At 44.3% G+C, this 23,667-nt stretch overlaps 1 protein-coding gene across 1 annotated transcript; it reads left to right on the plus strand.

Moving 5' to 3' along the window:
* Window positions 1-1,576: 1,576 nt before the first annotated feature.
* On the plus strand, window positions 1,577-22,886 carry LOC147429683 (maltose excess protein 1-like, chloroplastic). Its single transcript, XM_086495239.1, has 9 exons — window positions 1,577-2,111; window positions 2,380-2,580; window positions 2,834-3,124; window positions 3,210-3,299; window positions 3,491-3,592; window positions 3,873-3,991; window positions 21,999-22,061; window positions 22,167-22,228; window positions 22,322-22,886. The coding sequence occupies exons 1-9, from the start codon at window positions 1,827-1,829 to the stop codon at window positions 22,420-22,422; spliced, it is 1,314 nt and encodes a 437-aa protein (XP_086351365.1). The 5' UTR covers window positions 1,577-1,826; the 3' UTR covers window positions 22,423-22,886.
* Window positions 22,887-23,667: the final 781 nt, after the last annotated feature.

Here is a 23,667-nt window from a genome sequence, read left to right on the forward strand (position 1 = left end):
GTCAACACTTGTCTTATGTTTTGACAGCTCAACTTTTCTCCAAGGACGTACTTTCAACTATGTCACCGTGTTTTGCTTCAGTGGCATACGAGGACGTGCACCAAATTAGGAGGGGGGGAATGTTAGTAGCGGCTTACACATGCTACACCAATTATGTACCAAGTTAGGGATATGTTATGGATGTGAACAATATTTTCTATTCACATTGTATAAGGTCTTGCGGTTATAGGAGTTACAATTTGTATAGACTAAGGCTAATTAGTGCTTGGTTCAATTATAATGCATAGTGACTTGAGGTCCATGCTTATAAAAGAGCCATATGCTAAAAGATAAGTCATTCTTGGGTGAGTTCTCCTCTTTGTAGAGTTGATGGTCATGAGGCTCATGGGCTTTCCATGCCCATGTAGCTCTTGATTTCTACTAATCAAATGCACTTTCTTTCTTATTAGTCTTCTTTGTTTTGATTATGTGAAGTGAGATTGTACTAGTGTGATGCTAGATCTTTAATCTCTTTTCAAATTAATCTCTTCTATCCACACCATTGGCCATGGTGTGTGAAGGCTATGTCTTCCTTCGCTTTCTCTCTCTCTAGAAAGTGTGTGACTAGTGTGTGTGCATGTGTAGTAGCATTTAGGGGATGGACCGAAATGGCCACACTAATGCGAGTAGACAAGTTAATTGCATGCTTGTGTAGGTGTGTGATTAAGAGTTGTAATTAGGGTGATTGATTGAGAAGGCTAATTTCAATCACATGATTGTGTGCAAAGTGATTGATGATTAGGATTGCGTGTTTGATTAGAGAAAGTCCCTTCCATGGCTTCTCTCTATGATGGGAAGAAGGACCCCTTGAATCCTCTTATTCATTGTGTCCGATGACGCGCTCACACTTCGTTGTGTGATGTTTCCATGCCCTAGCCAAGTGATGCTCTCTCCGAATTGATGATTTTGTTGGAGTTAGCCTATGCTATGACTACCTCTTACAAGGATATTATGTGACTACTTTTCTCATGAGAATCTATGAAGATCGAGAAGTCTAGTGATAAAGGGAAGAAAAAGTGGAAATGAAATATCATTGAGCTATGTCCTAAGCTTAACACAAAGAGGCTCGTGATTGCGAATGTTTTTTCTAATGTAGATTTTGTCGATTTTTGAGGATACAAAATAACGTTGTTGATATGATCCTTTTATGTGCTCACAAAAAGAGATGCTACCATAGAAACTAACTCGCACGAGGGGGACCTTTTTGGGCCATCGATCCCTCCACAAGAATTTTGGGGTGTTTTGTTGGTCATTGCCATGATATGCCTCACATGCGTATGGGGGGAGGGGATCAATGATTAAGAGCGTGAGACCCGTCTGATGCACTTTCTGTAAATTTGAAAACCCCTGCCCGCGACTTTAACCTAGGACGTCATGTTGATGCCCTAACAACTTCACCCATTTGTGCTTTGTGAAATATATGAAAGTAGGCTTGATGTCGTAAATACACGCCGATGTAAATTCGGAAAATTGAGGGGTTCGGGGCGATAAATCTACGACTGCGATCTTGCCTGCCGCCCCCAAAAGCTCGTCCCGTTGCTGAGAGAGATTGGTCACGTGAAGGAGCAGGCTTGCAAAAGTAAGACCCACTTAAGAGGACAAAAAGGTCACACGTGGCAAGCTGTAAGGCGTCCACTTGGGGATCTGAGAACATCCGTTTGCTCTCCTCCTCTGTTTTCGAAAAGTAAGGGCGCGCTTGAATTTTGCTGCTAGAGGAAGGAGAGGGGAAGTAGTAAGAGATTCACTCACCAGGAAGTTGTCTGCACGCGTGGCGAGACTGCGAGTGTATGTGTGTGTGTTTGAGAGAGAGAGAGAGAGAGAGAGAGAGAGAGAGTGTGCTTGTAGCCATGAGTAATCAGCTAATGCACAGAAGCTTTCGAACCATTTGTACCACTCCTACAAGGCTCACTTCAAGAGCAGGAAATAAGGCTATCCCAGATCATTTTTCGGTCTTTTATCAGTCACTTCAAGGGATACCTTCCCTTTCCTCCTCTTGCAACAGAAAACAAGAAATTGTTGTTGCTGCAGAGAGTGGTCAAGGCGGCATTCAGCCCATTACAACTCAGGAAGAGGTTAGGTATTTTTTTCCTCCTGTCGGCACTGCATTTAAGGCAGGGCTATGCCGTGCTTTTTTTGTGTGTCGTATTTGGATTGTGCTTTCTCTCTTTTCTGTCTTTTTATGCAGACATCAATCAAAGGCAATGCCTTCAACTACTGTAGACGACCTTGTTTGAAGCACATTCTGCATGACTATGTTATGTGGTTGTTTTCATTACAATCTGAAGAAACATTCTCAATGCATGTTTCCTGGTGTCCATATTAGCCCTTTGTTTGTTGCAGGTGAAGCATGAGGAAATATCTTCTATTCATAACGGAGTCCGTAATGCCTCTGATGATTATTCTGCATGGGATTCCATCACAAGCCAGATGGCAGGATCGGCTACCTTCGCCTTCCTTCTACTCCAGCTGCCACAAATTTACCTTAACTACCAAAATCTTATGAAGGGCAACACTACAGCCCTTTTTGCTGTCCCTTGGATGGTAACAAATTGCTTTAACTTCCTTCATTTTTCAATTGTCTAGCATGGCAGCTTTCTTGTTCATGAACTTAATTTCAAGCTGATAAAGGGCCAGTATTCTGATATTGATTTTCAAGTCAATTGGCATTACCGATCAAACTGGTCTTGGTTTATGATTGTGACATAATGTTGCATTTAGAGAGAGTTCCCTCGTCAACCAAAATATTTGGACCGTTCTCGCTTTTCATATCTAATTGTCAATGTAATGCATGCAGGGTCAGCTGACGGGGCTTCTAGGTAACCTCTCTTTATTGTCATATTTTGCCAAAAAGAGAGAAGTAGGAGCAATGGTTGTTCAGGCTGTTGGAGTCGTTACAACCTGGGTTGTCCTGCTGCAGCTCACTATGGCTGGTTCCATGCCTACACCAGCATTCACAGTAACCTCTACCTCTGTGGGCATTGGATTTCTTTTGAACTTTTTAAACTATAAGAAAATTTTAAGCCCTCAAATATGGGAGATTTGGGAGGATGCTATAACCGTTGGTGGATTGGGTGTCTTACCACAGGTAGATGTGTACGTATGAAAATTACTTCTTTATCTGCACATTTGTGTTCACAGATAATGTGAGACATCTTGTGTGTAATTTGCAGGTCATGTGGTCTACATTTGATACCGTCCTACCACCAAGTGTATTACCTGGACTGATAACAATGGCTATCGCTTTGAGCTTGGTAGTTCTGGTAAGAAGCCTTATTAACGTAGATTGTAGGCATTGTTTGGCTGACTTTTGTGCTTAGAAAGATTTGGGTGAGCAGTATTTGATGTTACACTAGATCAGCTTATGCATTGCATACCTTAAGGCTCTGGATAAGCTTTGTGCTGTTAAGCTCCACTAGAGTTGGCAATTTCTTAAACTGTACTTGGTTTGCAGCGGCGATTGAATAAATTGTCTTCAAATTCGACAAGGCTGCTGAGTGCTGTCTCAGCTTGGACTGCAACACTCCTGTTCATGTGGGCTCCAGTAGCTCAAATGGTAAGTTTCTTGTTTTACCAAACTTAGTGCATTGAACGGTTAGCTTGGAATTATCTGGTAACTCATTTGGGTCTATTGGATTTATGGCGCCATGTTTACCTGCATGATCTAGGGTTCAAAACAGTTCCCTTGATCTGTTCGATTTACTTTGTGTACACATAGTTGATTTGGGCATACTTCTAAATTTTTGGACGTCTTTAAGGTTTTACTTGTGACCGATCTGCACTGTCAACATGTTTGAAGAGTGATCAATGTATTTACTCTGAAAATTGTATTTCAGTGGACAAATTATCTAAACCCTACAAACATTCGAGGGCTGTCCGTCTATACGGTGTTGCTTGCTATGATTGGAAATGGTCTCCTACTTCCACGTGCATTGTTTACACGAGATAGAATGTGGTAATGTTTCTTACCTGCTTTTCAAAATTTGCAATTTTCTTCGAGTACAGCGTTGTATGCTTCTGTAATTAGTTTTTGTTTGGTTGATTGGAGATCAGATTAAACTTACTATGCTTTTTGAAAGAAACATGTATGTTTTACATTGTAAATTAATCATCAAGCATGGCGGCTTTCTTGTTGGTGAATCTCAAATTTATCTAAAATAAAAAATTCATCAAATTGGAATTCTATCTTTTTTCAGAAACCAGCAAAAGTACTTGATGAAATCTGATTTTTTAAACAAATCAACAAAAAGCTGGGATTTATCACTTAAAACACATGCTGAAGAGATCTTTTCATAAAAAAACTATATGAAAATTGAGACCATCAGACTTTGAATTGGTCTAGAGGTGTGCACACGGTCCTACCTCATAGCCAAGCCGGCTTTGATACCATGGAGCAAATACGAAAGAAGAATCTCTAGCTACCTGGATCACCTATGGACACACGTTTGGATGAATCACTCAACCTTAACCACCATCCGGTAGCACCCTGTAGCTGCGGCCAACGTCCAGGACGTAGGTACACACCTCTGTAAGACTGACTGTCCAATACCACTATACTTAACCTCCTCAAGCTGAACTCGCATATGCCTAGTCTCACGGGTTGACCATTGGCACTCTTGCCATTGGAGGTCATGTTTTACAATGAGGCCTTGGTCTCCTTTTGTAAGTGACCGCCCCATTCCGACGGTTCATAGACTAGGTCCTCTCTCTAGTAACAGAATATAACTCCACCTTGGTACGACCTCAAATCACGAGAAAAAGTCATGTGCTTAAGAGCACCTGTGTCAATTATTCAATCTCGAGAGTTGAGGAGAGTAAACTCCCCCTTTTGCCAAAGGTGTTTGATCCTAAGAGACCTCCAGCTGCATAATAAAGGCAACCTTCTAGAAAGGCTTACTCTGTTCAATCTTCTGTTTTTCTTTGTAATCTTCAGCCAAAGCATCAATTGAATTAGAAGATTTCGATGTAACTTGGGATTTGAATTGCAGCGGTTCAAATCTTCTGTTTTTCTTTGTAATCTTCAGCCAAAGCGTCAGTCGAATTAGAAGATTTCGATGTAACTTGGGATTTGCACGCTGTGTGCACACATAGACAAGCCATGGGCTCTTCTCCTTCCATCCCGGGTTAATCAACTCCCTATCTCCCCCTTTTTGGTCCTTTCTTGACAGTATGGCTTCAAAAGCATCCTTTGTCGAAGAGTATAAGGATTTAGCTCGGATCTAGTACTCCGCACAAACACAAGGTTACTTTACTTCTCTTGAAAAGAGAAACTGAACTTAAGACAATGAAGGAGAGAGACTAAGAGAGAGAAAAGAGAGACGACACGGCATGTCGGGTCCCAACCACCCTCAAGGGCCCCCTTGCTCTGTTGCCAGAGCAAGTACTTGCTTTATTGACTTGCACAATGTTGTTACAATGACCCTAGATGCTGATGGGTACTTGCTAGAGATGCTTGGTACTGCTGAGATGCTGTAGGGTACTTGGTGTGGATACTTGGTGCTTGAGAGGCTAAGTGCTGAATGCTGAAAACGTTGATGCTTGGAAGCTGGAATCTTGCTACTGGATGTGACAAAAGGCTGAAATCTGATGATACCGAAACTGATGATGATGCTAAAAATGCTGGTGATATTGCAGGCTGAAAACGCTGATCTGAAGTGTTGAATCTGCTGGCCGAAAGGGCGAGCTCATGGGCTGCTGAAAACGCTGGAGTGCTGAAGGCAAAACGCTGAACTGGATATTGACGATACTTGTACTGTGGGTGTTGCTTGTGTGCTGGTACTGCTTCTTCCCTATGGAGGTGACCCCCCATGTCCTTTAAGTAGCCAAGCAAAGCTGGGTCAGGCAGCCACTAATCCAGCCCCATGACCTTGGTAAAATAATGCCTATTATGATTAAACGACTTAAGTGATTGTTCCTATGCCTATATGTTGAATTGACTGCACTGTGCAAGAGAGGGTATGCACCTATGATTTGCCTGGACATGCACGTCTTGCTAGAGGCTCACAAAGTGCCAGTCTAGATCCTAAGCTAGACTATAGCAGAAGCTTCCACGTGGCACATATGCAGTGCGCACGTGACCCCCCCCCAAAAAAAAATAAAAATAAAAATAAAAAAAATAAAAGTAAGGCACAATTGCCGAACTTCTATATGTGGATACTTTCTGTACTTCTGATACTGAATGCTTTTGATGCTTGTGTATGCATAACCAATGAAAACTCCTCGAAACTTGTGGATACTACGGATGTGGGTACTGTTGCGATGTAACCACCGACCATACGAGTTACTAGTTAGACTTACTACTGTCACAGAATACTAGCCTTGATGGTGACTCTGCCTTGCGAGCATGTACTACCACTTGAATAGTCCTGTCGTGAAAACATTCCGGGTGAATTTGAAAGGTAAGGGCACTCGGAGGTCTTTCTAATGGTTGTTTGTCGAGGGGGATGCACACTACATGGGAATGCGAATGCAGAAGAGGGTTAGGGATCCTTTCTCCAACTCCTTTCATATCCGCATAGGATGCAAGTAGATCTTGGTACTCAAGATCTGGGTTTTCGTGTATCCGATGTCGATCTTTGTTCAAAGACATAGCGATGAAGATGGGAGCGTGCCCGCTCGACTGACTAAGGGTGGGAGTGGCTAATAAGTCATGACAGTGGCACTCTGTCAAAACCTTATTTCGCAGCGCTTGTGTAACACTCTAACAAATTCTTCGCATCAAATAGCTTTCCTTGAGCAAATAGCCCGCAACTACTTCCCCACTCTGCAATGGTCAAAGATTTCTACAAAATCCGGATCTGTGGTGTATTGATCTACCATATCCTCGAAACTGTGGTGATGAACCGCCGAAATAGCCAAAACCAAAGGCTTACGAGACAGTGCATCCGCCACCACGTTCTTTTGTTCCCTGAACATGCAGAATCTGAAAGTGAAACAGTGACAAAATGTTTGCCCACCGCATCTGCTTGTCCGAAAGCTGTTTTTGAGACAAGAAATAGCGTAAACTCTCATGAGTGGTGAACACTGTACAACCGGCTCCGAGGAGAAAGTGTCGCCACAAAGTAAGAGCATAGATAACTGCAAACAATATCTCCTTATAAATCTGTGCAACCCATTCTGATCTAGAAAACATTCTACTCTCGTAGGCTACAACATGGCCTTCCTGCACCAAGATCGTAGCCACAAGCATCATAGTATACCTCAAATTCTATGGGATCGACTTTTCTTTGCCTTCTTCTTGCCTTTGCTGTGTCTCATGATCTTGCTCTTTCTTCCCTCGTCACTAGACTTGGTGTAAGGTGCAGTTGAAGTGAATGTTGAACTTTGCTCAAGATGAGTGCTTCGAACTGTGCTCAAGGGTTCCTTTTACTTACGTAAGGGAGAGCCTTCCGTTCCTTTAGTGAGAGATTGCAATGGACACAAACAAAGTGGATAAACTCTTTGTGAATGAAGGTGTTGAGACTAAGAGATAGAGAGAGAAGAATACGACACCAGAATGTTGTCAAACCCTCCTCCGAAGGCCCCACTCTCTATGGCGAGAGCGGTCTACTATTGATTGCACAAATTCTACAATGCTTGGACTTGCCGACGATGAGGACGAAGACGAGACAGGTTGAAATTTGAAAATGCTAAGGCTGAATCTGCAAATCTTTATCTGCTGAATTCTGACTCTATGTCAGTGATAATGTCGATGGTGACGATGCGACGACGACGTGCTGAAAACGCAGATATTGAAATCTGCATTTTCCGGACTGAAACTGTAAACCTTGATGAATCTCACCGTGCGGCGAGGATGTGCTGCGGGAAGGTGAGATCTGCGAGGTTTGGGGCTTCTACTATGATGCTTGATTGCTGAAAATTGAAAACGCTAGTCTACTTGTTGATCTTGTCGCGATGGACTACAAAACGCTAAGGGCTGAACTGCAATCCAAAAGCGCTAGGCTGAATTCTGCTTCCTGCGGTAGAAATCTACTAACGCTGGGAATCTGCTGTTTTCTGGGGTCGTCGGGGCTGATCTGCTGTACAAAACGCCAGGGCTGATCTGTCTTGCAAAAATGCTAGCTTCTCAGTTGGGCTAAAAACGCTAGGTCGATTGCGGGGGTTGGTCTTTCTGAGAAGTTGCTTGTTGAGCAAGTGCTCCCGATGCCCCTTCTGAACCTTGATGAATCTCACCGTGCGGCGAGGATGTGCTACGGGAAGGTGAGATCTGCGAGGTTTGGGGCTTCTACTATGATGCTTGACTGCTGAAAATTGAAAACGCTAGTCTACTTGTTGATCTTGTCGCGATGGACTACAAAACGCTAAGGGCTGAACTGCAATCCAAAAGCGCTAGGCTGAATTCTGCTTCCTGCGGTAGAAATCTACTAACGCTGGGAATCTGCTGTCTTCTGGGGTCGCCGGGGCTGATCTGCTGTACAAAACGCCAGGGCTGATCTGTCTTGCAAAAATGCTAGCTTCTCAGTTGGGCTAAAAACGCTAGGTCGATTGCGGGGGTTGGTCTTTCTGAGAAGTTGCCTGTTGAGCAAGTGCTCCTGATGCCTCTTCTGCCAGAAAGTGCTAGTGCTAGGTTTCTATACATACAAACTTAGGAAAATTGCCCTACCTAGTTCCCAACAAAAGTCACTTCCCTACCTAGTTCCCAACAAAAGTCACTTAAAAATAATAAGTGAAAAATGTCAAAAATAGGGAAAATAGGTCTATGCACTGCAAAATTGCTCCTTATGGAAATCTGATGATCATGCTGTGTGCAACCAGAGGATATGCATCTAATCTAAGTGTCTGGACATGCACAGTCTGCGAACAGACTCACAAAAGTGCCAGATCACTTCCTATTCTAGACTGACTTGATTGAACTGAACCCTGGTCATGCTGTAGCTTGTCCACGGACACATAGGGTTGGATGTGTCACGTGACATCCCCTTCTTTTCAAAGTGAGGTACTGGTCCCGAACTGTATGGCGTCGAGGGAGATCGCCAACTGCGTCTGGATTCCTGGAAAGGATTCTTCGTCGGCTCACTCTGATGCGTGGGTCATGCGATACTTGAACTTCATAAAGGTCTGCAACGCTTGCTTCTTTGGGCCGCGCCGAAAGCGACAGTCTTCTGTGGCTTCTTCAATGCTTCAACTTCGTCGATAGTCATGCTTCTATCCTCTTCTAGAATCTCTGAGGCTAAAAATTCCCGAAACCACTTCCAACACAAAAACATGAACATACCTATTCCATATAAAGTGACTGGAAAAATATGATTCTTCTGTAGAGCCTGTGCATGCAACGTAGATGAACATAGAGACGGAGTGCCCAACTGTTCATCAAACACACGCGAACAATGAGATCGAATCTTGACTTTTTGATCTAAATTAGTCAACTGTGGCAAATCACAATGGAAATGCCGATGCTTGATGCTCAATCCTTCTTGTGCTCTTTCTACGACTGTGCCGTGCCAAGGAAGAGACATGGAATGTGACTTCCTTGAATGCATACTTTTCAGCTTTTCATGAGAAATCCGCATACATCCTTGCTCATTCATGAGTGAAAGGTGCTCAACGTACAATATGTCATGCTTAGGAAAAGGGATCACATAAAGACGGTGACTAAAATACAAGAAATGATCACGAATGAAACACTCGTACAATGTGTGCTGACTAATCATTCGAACATATAATACTTCCTGTGAGGGTTCCTTGGACCTAGGCTCGAGAGCCAAGATCGAATCTTCCTGAGGGGGTTCTTTGGACCTAGGCTCGAGAGCCAAGATCGGTTCTTTCTGAGGGGGTTCTTTGGACCTTGACTCGAAAGCCAAGATCGGTTCTTCGTGATTGATCGAATCTGCAATGAGGTTAGCTTCACCAGAGAAAGTATCAACTAACACATCATCCTTGTGAACAATCACATCATCTTCATGCAAATCATCATGCTCGTGAGAAATCACATCTTGATCATCATGCAAATCATCATGCTTGTCCTTATCATCCAAATCATCATGCTCATCATCATTAGTCAAATCATCATGCTCATCATTATCATTCAAATCATCATGCAAATCCTGTGTATCATGCTTTGGAGAAGAAGAGACTGAGAGAGTCTCCTTTTCCCGAATCTCTTGCATCTGTGCCTGAACTTGAGAAAAGAGTCGCAACATTTCTTTCATGTGTCGGTCGTTCATTGCTTGTCTTGCTTTGTTCTCGCGATCAAATTTTGCTTCTCTTTCGTCGCATTCACGTGCTATGGCTGCCATTCTTTCTTCGTACTTACGATCAATTTCTGCTTTCCTTGCTTCGCGTTCTAACTTCCTTGCTTCGCGTTCGAACTTGTTGTCCATAAACATCTGCTCCAAAGCCTCCATAGGAGTTAGTGCAATCCTTGGCGTAGATGGGAAATGGAGAGGGTCAGAAAAACCTCTTGGTGGGGAAAACTCTTCTTCGCCACTCCCATGCTCACCACCTCCATGCGAAGTATCCATTCCGCTTCAGGTGATGACCATCCACTGAAGTCTTGGGTTCTTAAGTTCACGAGGAACTTGGGTTCTTGTGGGTCTTGGGTTCTTGGGTTCTTGAGGGTCTTGAAGTTCTTGGGTTCTTGAGTGTCTTGAGGTTCTTCTTTAGCTTGCAATCTATGTTAGAGAAGGATATTCTCTTCACCCGAGTTCTTCTCTTTCTTGTGGGCACACCCCTTGGCGGCCTTGCGCTCACACCAAGGTTGCTTTTTCCCACCTCACGTCGATTGGCCGGCCGCTAAGTGCACGGTCCACTCTAAATGAGTGAAAAAAGGCACAAGGGGAGGCTGGACAAGCCCTTCTTTCTTGGGTTTCCTGTCACTCTTCAAAAACAAGATTAGGAATCGACACGCCCAAGAGGACTTGGGTTACGTGCGACTGCAACAAGCAATAAAAAATAAAATCTGTGGTTCTTGTGGTTCTTTCCTTGAGTGATACAGAACACTACCAAAGCTCTGATACCAATGTAAGGTGCAGCAGAAGTGAATCTTGAACTTTGCTCAAGATGAGTGCTCCGAACTGTGCTCAAGGGTAGGTAGGGCAATTTTGCTAAGTTTGTATATATAGAAACCTAGCACTGGCACTTTCTGGCAGAAGAGGTAGCAGGAGCGCTTGCTCAATAGGCAACTTCTCAGCAAGACCAACCCCCGCAACTGACCTAGCGTTTTCAGCCCAACTAAGAAGCTAGCGTTTTTGCAAGACGGATCAGCCCTGGCGTTTTGTACAGCAGATCAGCCTTGGCGACCCCAGAAGACAACAGATTCCCAGCGTTAGCAGATTTCTACCACAGGAAGCAGAATTCAGCCTAGTGTTTTTGGATTGCAGTTCAGCCCTTAGCGTTTTGCAGTTCCATCGTGACAAGATCAACAAGTAGACCAGCGTTTTCGATTTTCAGCAGTCAAGCATCATAGTAGAACCCCCAAACCTTGCAGATCTCACCTTCCCGCAACACATCCTCGCCGCACGGTGAGATTCATCAAGGTTTACAGTTTCAGCCCGGAAAACGCAGATTTCAGCATCTGCGTTTTCAGCGTGTCGTCATCGCATCGATGCCATCGACATCGTCACTGCATAGAGTAAAAATTTAGCAGATAAGGATTTGCAGATTTCAGCCTTAGCATTTTCAGATTTCAGCCCATCTCGTCATCGTCCTCATCGTCGGCAAGTCCAAGCATTGTAGAGATTTGTGCAATCAATAGTAGACCTCTCTCGCCATAGGGAGTGGGGCCTTCGGAGGGGGGTTTGACAACATTCTGGTGTAGTATTCTTCTCTCTCCATCTCTCAGTCTCAACACCTTCATTCACAGTGTTCATCCACTTTGTTTTTGTCCATTGCACTCTCTCACTAAAGGAACGGAAGGCTCTCCCTTCCATAAGTAAAAGGAAGTTCCCAACAAAAGTCACTTAAAAATAATAAGTGAAAAATGTCAAAAATAGGGAAAATAGGTCTATGCACTGTAAAAATGCTCCCGATGGAAATCTGATGATCATGCTGTGTGCAACCTGAGGATATGTATCTAATCTAAGTGTCTGGACATGCACGGTCTGCGAACAGACTCACAAAAGTGCCAGATCACTTCCTATTCTAGAATGACTTGATTGAATTGAACCTTGGTCATGCTTTAGCTTCCTATTCTAGACTAGACTTGATTGAACTAAACCCTGGTCATGCTGTAGCTTGTCCACGGACACATAGGGTTGGATGTGTCACGTGACACTTGGAGATCGAAGAATTGTTAGAGCTATCAGAAGAAGATGAGGACGATTTGGAAACATCCTCAAATCTCGCTCGTCTCTTTGCCCTTTTGGCTTTTCAAAAATATATCTCCGTCCCAAGTAGCCTGGATAGTCTGCTGATCGACTTTGCTTTTCGGGCGACTTCTTGGTCTTCAAGAGTTTGCTGACTCGTCGTTCTACTGCTCCTTCAAACTTATCCTCTAAATACACCTTCTAAGCAAGAGTCCTTGGTGTGGTCGGATTCTTCAGTGCTGACTTTAGAGGTGATCTGATGGCGGAACGCCATCTAGAATGCATCTCGTCAAGCGAGTGCTTGGCCAAAAATTTCGCATACTGAGGATCCTTGGAATACTGAAGCATCTGCTGGGCACAAGCGTTAACCTGCTATTGCCGCTGCATCTCCATCCTTTCGTACTCAGTAGGTGGAGATGGCCCGTACGGTTCTGAATCTTCAAAAGATGGATGATGTCCGTTGGAATCTTCATTGTTCTCGTGTGAGCCGGAATGGTCGGGTGCACTTTCCTCTTGGCGGGATTCGTTGATTGAATCCATGTGTGCTGTGAGTAAATGTCACGTGCACATTAACCCTATGTGCATGTGGACAAGCTACTTTAGGTCCAGGGTTCAGGTCAGCTTAGGAAGTGTTCTGACACCTTTGTGAGCCTGTGCGCAGGCCGTGCATGTCCAGACACTTAAGAGTAGTTGCATATCCTCTGGTTGCACACAACATGATCATCAGCATGACAGTCAGTACCCATCATGAGCATTTTTCAGTGCACAACATTTTCCCTATTTTATTCATTTTTCACTTATTATTAATAAGTGACTTTGTTGGGAAACTGGGTAGGGCAATTTTGCGAAGCATTTACAAAAGAAACCTAGCGCTAGCACTATGTGGCAGAAGAGGCAGCAAAAGTCCACCAACTTACATTGCACCTTCTCAGCAAGACCGGCAGGTGACATAGCCTTTTCAGCCAACAACAGATCAAGACCAGTGTTTGGCTTCAGTTTCAGCCTAGCGTTTCAACAGTACCAGATCAGCCCTGGCGTTTTGCAGATCCCCAAATCAGGCCTAACGTTTTTGCATCTTGCAGATTCATGGTGACAGATCAGCCCCTAGCATCAGCGTTTTCAGTTTTCAGCACTTAGACACAACAGATTCTGCCCCTAGCCTCTCAGATCTCACCTACCCGCAGCAGATCCTCCCCGTACTATCAGATCAGCCAGCGTTTTTAGTTTCAGCCCGTTGTCCGCAGATTTCAGCATCTGCATTTTCAGCCCATCATCGTCGCGTCGTCGCCATCGCCGTCCTCGCTGATACAGTGTCAGAATTCAGTAGTTAGCAGATTTGCAGATTTCAGCCCGTCTTGTTGTCGTCATCATTGTCGTCGACATCGTTGGCAAGTCTATTGCATCTAGACCATTGTACCAGATTTGTGCAATCAATAGCATAGACCTCTCTCGCCATAGAGAGGGGGGCCCTTAGAGGAGGGTTTGACAACCGTCTGGTGTCGTATTCCTCTCTCTCTCTCTCTCTCTCTCTCAGTCTCAGCACCTCATTCATAGTGTCATTCACTTTGTTTGTGATCATTTGCACTCTCTCACTAAAGGAACGGAAGGCTTCCCTTTCGTAAGTAAAAGGAACCCTTGAGCACAATTCGGAGCACTTATCTTGAGCAAATATCCAACATCTTCCGCTACACCTTACAATAAAGGGTTGATCTTTCGTAGAAGAAGAATCGATTGAGCTATGATACCATTGTAACAGACTTGGACACTCCCAAGTCGAGAATCTACCACAACACAGGGGAGCAAACTAAAAAAAACTAAACAAAACTGAGTGAGTGTCACAAATTGATGACGTGGCAATTTTGCTCGGACACAAACGCGTACTGATTTTACGGGTTCCCGGATTCTGCGTTGACATGTTGATGTGGCAGGCGGTACAAACGTTGACGTGGCAGCAATACGGAACACCTGGAATTTCCATTGATAGGTTGACGTGGCAGGTTGTACAAACAGACCCGCTTTTTGCAATGACAAATGTACGAAATTTCCATAAATTGCGTTGATTGCTTTTTGGGCAATTTTTGGAGCCAGAAGCTTTTTGGACTTATTTGTTATTAAGTTTGAAGCTTTTGGAACTTTTGCTTTTGAGTTTGATTGATTTTGGGGCTTTGCTTTTGGCATCCCTTGTAAGAATAAAAGAGCCCTAAGGGCCTTACTTCTCAGAGCATCTGGACGCGGAGTCTGAGAGCAGAGGACCTTGTGGGAGTTGTACTTTGCTCAAAGATTAATATAAAAGAAATACCGAAAGGGGCACCAAGTCTTTCGGGCCAATCTCTCTGGGCATGGAACTACACCGGGCCGTGTCGACTAAATTGAACTATGATTTTAAAGTTGTGAAGTATTTTAAGTGAATCTCTCTCATGTCGCGACAAAATCTAGACTTGGGGTGTCCAAGTTTGTTACAGTGGTATTTGAGCACGGCCGATTTCTCTTCTATCGGGAAATCCAATCCTTTTTCTCGTGACACTTATGGATTCTGACAAGAATCAATCGACTTCTTCTGCATCTGCTGATGCGGGAGGAGACCATGCAGAAGACTTTAACGATTTAATAGAGGAAGAGTACGGGCCACCTCGGCCTACTCTGTAGGAACTTTGTCACAAAAAGCTGACGTGGCAAAGACCTAAAGAATGGAGCCAACTTGCAGATCCCGGTCGAGGGGCCTAAACCCTAAGAAGAACAAGTAGCAGAAGAAGAAGTCCTACCAACTTATGGGGACCATGTCTGATGGGGCCCCGATGACATAAAGGAATTAAAATAAAGCAAGACCCACCCACACACATGCGCAGCTGATGATGTGGCAGTTGTATGGAAAATCCGGGAATTGTGATGACATGAAGACGTGGCTGAGTACGGATTTCTGCGTTTAGCGTTGACTGTTGACGTGGCAGTTGTATGGAAGCTTTTCACTATAAACTGCTTTTGGAGCCTAGGGCCTTTAAATATGAGGCCATGGGCTCATTCTCTGGCATGCTTCCCGGAGAAGGTACAGAGTCTGGAGTACCGGCTTGTACTCTGTTCATGCAATATAAAGAAATACCGAAAAGGGGCGCCAAGGTTTGGGGCCAATACTCTTTGGGGTGGATTTTCGACACTCCGTGACGCGTGTCGTTTCTCTCTCTCAGTTCAGTTGTTATTGAAGTGCTAAAAGTATGTTTAGTCTGTTCTTTTCTATTGGCGCGTAGTGCGTGTCTTGTGACAGTGGTATCTGAGCATCAGGCGTGTGCTTTTCTGAAAGCATACCGGTCCCACCAAAGAACAGACAGAGTAAGATTGCACTTCCAAAGTTCATTGGAAATTTTAGCTCCGTGCTCCGATCCCGGACTTATTAGTCACTCCCACCCTTACTTCATCGCGCATCAAGCGCGCTCTCGTCTTCACTGCTCATGTCTTACAGGGCATAAGCCATAAAGATCACTTGCAAGAGAAGGATTCAAGATTTGTTTCGAGTCACTTTTTTTCTCAAAAGCAGTGCCATGCAGATGTTGATGTCTATAGCTACCAAGCAGCACACTCCAAGGACTTGGCAAGCTTTCAAGAAAATTTTGCCCGAAGTTATATGGTTTCTGATATCTTCCTTCGGAGTGCAACTTCTGGCAGAGTGGGGTATCCTGAAATGCTTGCCATGGAAACCCTAGCAGATTATAACTCGAAATTTCTCGACATCTCTCAGTAGGTGTCTCTTCATGAGCAGATGACCTTGGAGGTCCAGTGCGATTGCTATCTTGGGACTACCATGGCCGCCAAAGAGACCCTGTTTGTCCAAGAGCTGATGGACCATGTTGTGCTCGGCTACGACCCTATGGAATAAACCTAACCCTATTTTTTGGTACAAGTTTCATGATGGAAAGTCGGTCAACTTTTCGAGCTCGATTGATGTCGAGATTGCTTTTTAAGTTTGAAATCTGTTTGAGAACTTGTTTGGTGATCTTGTTTAAAATTTGTTTGAAATGGATGGTATCTGTTTTGAACCTGTCTTGGTGCCAATTTGAATTGTTTGACTCTAGTTTTAATACTGGTTTCAATGATTCGTGAATTTACTCCCGAGTGGAGTAGTGAGAAATGATGTTTGAGAATGCTTGTTCATACTTATGGCTCGGACCCTTGTGGTTATTTGCGGGGGGAGTATTGAATGATTGAAATGTGTTGTTTTTACTCATGGCTCGGACCCTTGTGGTTATTTGCGGGGGGAGTATTGAATGATTGAAACATGCTGTTTTTACTCATGCCCCGAACCCTTGTGGTTATTTACGGGGGGAGTATTGTTGTTGTGACTCCTGGCCCGCCGGACCTGGATGGTTATGCGGGAGGAGTATTAAGAAGTCTGAGCAGTGGCTACTCTCAACACCTCCAAATGACGCAGGCTGCGGTCTGGGGTGCGTTTGGTTGTAAAAGGCCTGTATATCTCTTGGCCCGGACCTTTTTAGGTTATACGGGAGGAGTGATGAGGGAGTTGTTGAATATCTCCCGGTCCGGACCTTGTTAGGTTATGCGGGAGGAGTGTTCATCGGCGGCTTTATGTTTCTATGTCTTGTAACTTGCATATGTGAGCATTTGTGTTGCATTGTGATGTGCCAACTACTGAATGTTCCTAACTGGATGAGATTGCTTGGGTATGTAATTTTAGTGCATCAAGACACCCGTGGAAGATCAATACAGTCTGGGTGTGATGGCTAATTTTACTACGCTGGACTATCAAGAGTTTCGATTTGGACAAAAGGAGAAGCCAACTCCTTGATAAAAAGAGCCAAAAGGAGAAGCCAACTCCTTGATCAAAAGGGCCGAAAGGAGAAGCTCACTCCTTAACAAAAAGAGCAAACTAATTGTCCCTCAGAATGACCCTCGGAAATTTTTGAGCTAACTTGAGTTGTTTTACAGATATGTTGTAATCGCGGACAATTACTCTCTTTCAAGAAGGGTAGATGTTACAAACTGCTCAAGTGTCAAAGACCTGAAGAATGGAGCCAACTTGCACATCTTGGCGGAGGGGCCTAAACCCTAAGAAGAACAAGTAGCAGAAGAAGAAGTCCTCTAACTTATGGAGACCCTGTCCGATGGGGCCCCAATGACATAAAGGAATTAAAATAAAGCAAGACCCACCCACACACACGCGCAACTGATGACGTGGCAGTTGTACGGAAAATCCGGAAATTGCACCGACATGATGACGTGGTAGACTGTACGGATTTCCGCATTTTGGGTTGGTTGCTGACGTGGCAGTTGTACGGAATTTTGTGATTTACGCTGACAGCTTTTTGTGCATTGCTTTTGAACCAATTGCTTTTGAGTTTGAAGCTTTTCACTGTAAACTGCTTTTGGGGTATGAGGCCATGGACTCATTCTCTGGCATGCTTCTTGGAGAAGGTGTAGAGTCTGGAGTACCGACTTGTACTGTGTTGATGCAATATAAAAAAATACCGAAAGGGGTGCCAAGGTTTGGGGCCAATACTCTCTTGGGTGGAATTCCGCCACTCCTTGTCGCGTGTCGTTTCTCTCTCTTAGTTTAGTTGTTATTGAACTGCTAATAGTATGTTCAGTTTGTTCTTTTCTATTGGCACGTGGTGCGCGTCTTGTGACAAACTTCAAGAGATGGAACGGCGACAGCAGGTTGAGGAGTGCACGAGGCAGATGATTAAATTTGCGAAGGACTCTCAGCTTGCAAAATTTTTGTCTCAGCAATTCATCGCTGAAGTGCATACTCAGTGGCAAAAAGCCACCAAACCACCAATTAAACCGGCAATCAAGAAGCCTCCTTGGCTTCTTCGTGTCCAGAAGCTGATTGATTTGGGCCTGAACCGCACCATGGAGTTCTTCTTTTGTAAACATTCTCGGAGTATCGGAAAAGCAACTGAAGCAACGAGGGTCAAAAATCCACTTTTAAAAACTCCAGAAAGTAGAACAAGCATGTACGCTTCAAAGGATTGCCCAGTTCGTCCTCATTGTGTGACAGCTCGGACACCTCATCTTCTTATGACTCCAGTGATGAGAACAGGAAGGGCAAGAAACGACGGAAAGATCATACGTTTTATGCAAAGAAAAGCACTTTTACAGAGCCAATCAATATGATTTCCTCACGACAAGGGCAAAAAGCCCAAAGAATTCAAAGAGGGAGGACATGCAGTAAAGTTTGAGCGCTTTTCAGGGTTTCGAGATGCTTCCAAGCTCTGTTCAGTATGAACTTAGTGATGGATTGGGATCCCCTGAAATGATTCTCGCACACGACAGTGCTTGAGGCGACAGATTCTCATACACGAAAATGCTTGAATCGAAAAATCTCTATAGACATGATTGCAATATGGGATTAGTTAACCCGACATCAACGAGGTCCAGAATGGATCTAGATGTGGTTACTGAATACGTTGCTGGCAGTCATTGTCTACGATTTGGAATGAATGTTTTCATGATTGATAATCATGTGATGTCTTGTGATGTCATGTGCAGTGATGTGGTTGTCGTCTTTGTACATGTGCTAGATGTGTTGTGTCTAGTGCGTCGGTATTAACAGTCAGTGTCTACTAAGACAGTTTATGGCCTCTGTCTGTTTTGCAAGTGTAATCGAGGGCGATTACAATTCTTTCAAGAGGGGGGTATGTCACAAATTAATGACGTGGCAGTTCTGTCCGGACACATACACTTGCTGATTGTACGAATTCTCGGATTCTGGGCTGACATGCTGATGTGACAGGCCGTACTACTGCCACTGACGTGGCAGCAGTACGGAACACCCTAAATTTTGCCAACAGGCTGACGTGGCAGGCTGTACGGAATTTTCGTAAATTGCGTTGACTGCTTTTTGAGGAGTTTTTGGAGCCAAAAGCTTTTTGGACGTATTTGTTTTTAAGTTTGAAGCTTTTGGAACTTTTGCTTTTGGGTTTGACTGATTTTGGGGCTCTGCTTTTGGCATCCCTTGTAAGAATAAAAGAGTCCTAAGGGTCTCACTTCTCAAAGCATCTGGACGCAGAGTTTGAGGGCGGAGGACCCTGCGGGAGTTGTACTTTGCTCAAAGATTAATATAAAGGAAAGGGGTGCCAGTCTTTGGGGCCAATCTTTCTGGGCATGGAACTATGTCGGGCCGTGTCGACTAAATTGAACTGTGATTTTAAAGTTGTGAAGTATTTTATGTGAATCTCTCTTGTATCGCGATAGAATCTAGACTTGGGGTGCCCAAGTTTGTTACGGAGAGACAACATGGCATTGTGTAGTTCTGCGCCCAGAGAGATTGGCTCCAAAGACTGGCACCCTTCTCGGTATTTCTTTATTATTAATGCTTCACAAAGTACAATGTCTGAGGGTCCTCGTTTCAACAGTGCTCCTAAGCGTATCCGCTTGAGACTGAGGCCCTGACACTTTATTTATAGGCCCTAGGCCTTCCAAAAGTGTACATGAAAAGCTTGAAGCATCTGGGTCCCAAAAGCTAGCGCTATTGTTGCCAATGCAAATTGCACTAGAGCTACTGTTGCCAATGCAAATTGCGGAAATCCGTACAAGTGCCACGTCAGTAGCCAGTGCGAATTTCGGAATGTTCGTACAGCACTGGTATGCCAGCATCTCCATGCGATATGGGGGTTCTTGCTTTGTTTGAATCTTCCAGTGTCCCTATATGCCCTGTCGGACAGGAGCCTATAAGTTGGAACCTTGGTCTTTATTTTCAAGTCTCTCGGCTAGGCTCTGCAAGTTGGTAGCACTTCTTTGGATCTTTCCATAGGGTAGTGACCCCTCTGTCCCGAGTCTGTCCTTTAGGTCATGCCACGTCACAAACTTGTGACACATACCCCCCGAGCTGAGAGGTTTTGCCAGCCTCGTACAGAGGTGATTGAGGACGAGGAGCACTTTGTCTACAAACATAGAGCATATGAGAGTATCAGAGATAGAGATGAGGCTCTTTTCACAAGACATCCCACCCTATGACAGATTATGGAGTCTAGAGATCAGCACCAATCTCGCCTTTTTTCTAGTGGAGATACATAAGACATATAGAGACACTGCTGGCACTTGTAGTGGGACTAGAGGGTGATAGACAATCATGGCTTACAGACTTCTTTGAGAGGGCCACAACCGTACCGCCACCCGTCATGCAGGCACAGAGAGGGGTCACCTTACAGCAGGCTGAGGCTGTCAGAGCTAGGAGATGCCCTCGAGCCGCAGGATGCAGAGCTCCAGGAGTCCATCTCATACAGAGCCAAGAGATCTAGACTCACCACCAGGCACAGCTCAAGAGAGATTGGCCCAGATGCTCGTAGACCCACCTACGATCATACGTGTAGCCCTTACATCACCCCCCCCCCCCCCCCCCCCCCCCCCATGTACCCGTTCTTACACCCCCAATTTGACATAGAATGGTGGAGCTAGTCAGCTTGATGCAGTACATGATTGTACTTTCCTGAGCATATAGATGTGCACCTATACCCCCTAGAGAAAGACTGACAAACCCCAACAACCACCCACCACCCACCCACCCCCCACCCCCCACCACAGGATGTTACTTTGTACTTTTGTCCTTTCCCGATAGATGGAGGACACACTCATGTATATTTGTTGATTTGTCTCATAGTCGGCCTCTAATAAGTAAAGATCTCTCTCCCCCCCCCCCCCCCCCCCCCCCCCCCCCCCGAGTCTGTCCTTTAGGTCATCAAACTTGTGACACATACCCCCCGAGCTGAGAGGTTTTGCCAGCCTCGTACAGAGGTGATTGAGGACGAGGAGCACTTTGTCTACAAACATAGAGCATATGAGAGTATCAGAGATAGAGATGAGGCTCTTTTCACAAGACATCCCACCCTATGACAGATTATGGAGTCTAGAGATCAGCACCAATCTCGCCATTTTCTAGTGGAGATACATAAGACATATAGAGACACTGCTGGCACTTGTAGTGGGACTAGAGGGTGATAGACAATCATGGATTACAGACTTCTTTGAGAGGGCCACAACCGTACCGCCACCCGTCATGCAGGCACAGAGAGGGGTCACCTTACAGCAGGCTGAGGCTGTCAGAGCTAGGAGATGCCCTCGAGCCGCAGGATGCAGAGCTCCAGGAGTCCATCTCATACAGAGCCAAGAGATCTAGACTCACCACCAGGCACAGCTCAAGAGAGATTTCCCAGATGCTCGTAGACCCACCTACGATCATACGCGTAGCCCTTACATCACCCCCCCCATGTACCCGTTCTTACACCCCCAATTTGACATAGAATGGTGGAGCTAGTCAGCTTGATGCAGTACATGATTGTACTTTCCTGAGCATATAGATGTGCACCTATACCCCCTAGAGAAAGACTGACAAACCCCAACAACCCCGACCCCCCACCCACCACCCACCCACCCACCCACCCCCCACCACAGGATGTTACTTCGTACTTTTGTCCTTTCCCGATAGATGGAGGACACACTCATGTATATTTGTTGATTTGTCTCATAGTCGCCTCTAATAAGTAAAGATCTCTCTCTCTCTCTCTCTCTCTCTCTCTCCCCCCCCCCCCCCCCCCCCCCCCCCCCACACACACACACACACACATGAAAACACGAGGACTTTAGATCTTTAAGGTTCTTGTGATTGTTCTTCCAAAGCTAACTATTTTCTTCCTCTCCTCTTTGTTATTTGGAAAGCTTTAATGTATGCAATTTCAATTGCGATGATAACGGCTCGTTTATATCTTTCTACAGGTTCACAGGAGCATCCTGGGGAACCCTTTTTCAAGGGTGGGGGATCCTAGTTACAATGTACCTGTAAGTAGTAAATTTCACATGAATGTTTAGCTTTGGTTCATACACAATATCATGCATGCGTTTTTGTTTGTACTGAAAGAAATGCTGGTATTCGAAAATGTGCAGAAACAAATGCATACTGAACTTTGTCTTTTGGGGCACGGGGGCTGTGCTTGCGATGTGGTTAGGTAGGACTGGACATCCCTACAAGAAATCATTGTATTTTTCTGATTTTCCAAATTGGCTGCTTAAGAGTCATGTTGTGGGTGTTATCATCACAGGGATGATGCTGGCAACAGATGCAAAGGTGCATTCGCTCTCTTCGCCATTGAGTCCCCTGGGGGAACTCTTCTTTGGAAAGGTTCCAGCTAAATCACTGTGATACAAGGCGTAAGTCTGTCTTCTCCATGCTAAACACAAATCCAGAACAGAAATTGTGATCCATTGATAATTATATATCTTCATTTTTTCCCTTGGAAATGGCAATATCTTGCACTTCACGAAATGCCGTGTGCAAGATCTATGTGCTTCAAAAGCATGCCGCAGAGGTCCAAACTGACCCACTCAGGCTCGTCCCTCACGCCTAGAACCAGCACAATATTGAACAACACTGAATTGGTTGTACAAGGGTGGGTCACTTTAGAAAATTTCTCTTGGAATGATTGGCACACTGTCTTGATTTTTGTCAAAAATTAGACATGATTTGCATGGCTCTTGAATACAGTCGTAGATCACACCGTGTTCTCACATTCAAGAGAACATTTCCCCTTGTAAATGTAGCAGTCCTTGATATGGCACTTGCCTGACTATCAAGATCTGAAGCAAAAAAAGGTAGCATTTGGGTGAGCCAATCTTCCATTTCAAATATTGATAGTGGCAAGTGTCGTCAATCAAGGGCCCTGTTCAATAAGGCTAGAGTCATACTTACACCTTCCTCCTGACAACAAGGTTGGATTGGTACATGACAAGATCAAAGAGGTTTGAAAAGACCACGTTGCACATGGGGGGGTGCACCTCTTTAGACATGTAAGTTACCATGTGAGTTTAAATGAATGGGTGTTTTGATTCTTAAAATTTTAAAATTTTAACAGGATTATATTAACATAAGGGGTTTTTTAATTGGTTTTAGAGAAAAACTCGCAAGTTTTTGAAAAAAAAAAAGATCATTTTACTACTTTAAGCATGTAAGTGAAGGAAAATTTTTAAAACCCTTTAAACGCACGTTATATGAATGATTTCTTAAAGGTGCACCCCCCAAGCGTTGCGCCGTTTCACGTAATGTGCCTGTAGGGAACAACTCTCATTTCTTTGCCACCTTGAACGGCATTAGAAGCAGTCTTTTCATTATAAATGTCAGATTTTGAATGGTAGTTCTTGTAGGGATGATGTCATATTTCTCCCGACAAATATTGTAATGATGCATTGGACATAACTCTAGAAAACCTAATTATTTTTCCTAGAGTTGAAAGCTGCTTGTGTGCAAAATTGGCTTGTTATTTTTGTAGAAATGACGAATTTTGTTTGTTTGACACTCTTCAAGCATGGGATTTTTGTTTTGACACATCAAGATACTTTTTAGCTTGAGCAACTTTCATCTCTGATTTTTAACTATTTTCAAAACTTTCAA

Source organism: Adiantum capillus-veneris, chromosome 22, assembly GCF_014529385.1.
Source record: "Adiantum capillus-veneris isolate H3 chromosome 22, ASM1452938v2, whole genome shotgun sequence".
Lineage (NCBI taxonomy): Eukaryota > Viridiplantae > Streptophyta > Polypodiopsida > Polypodiales > Pteridaceae > Adiantum > Adiantum capillus-veneris.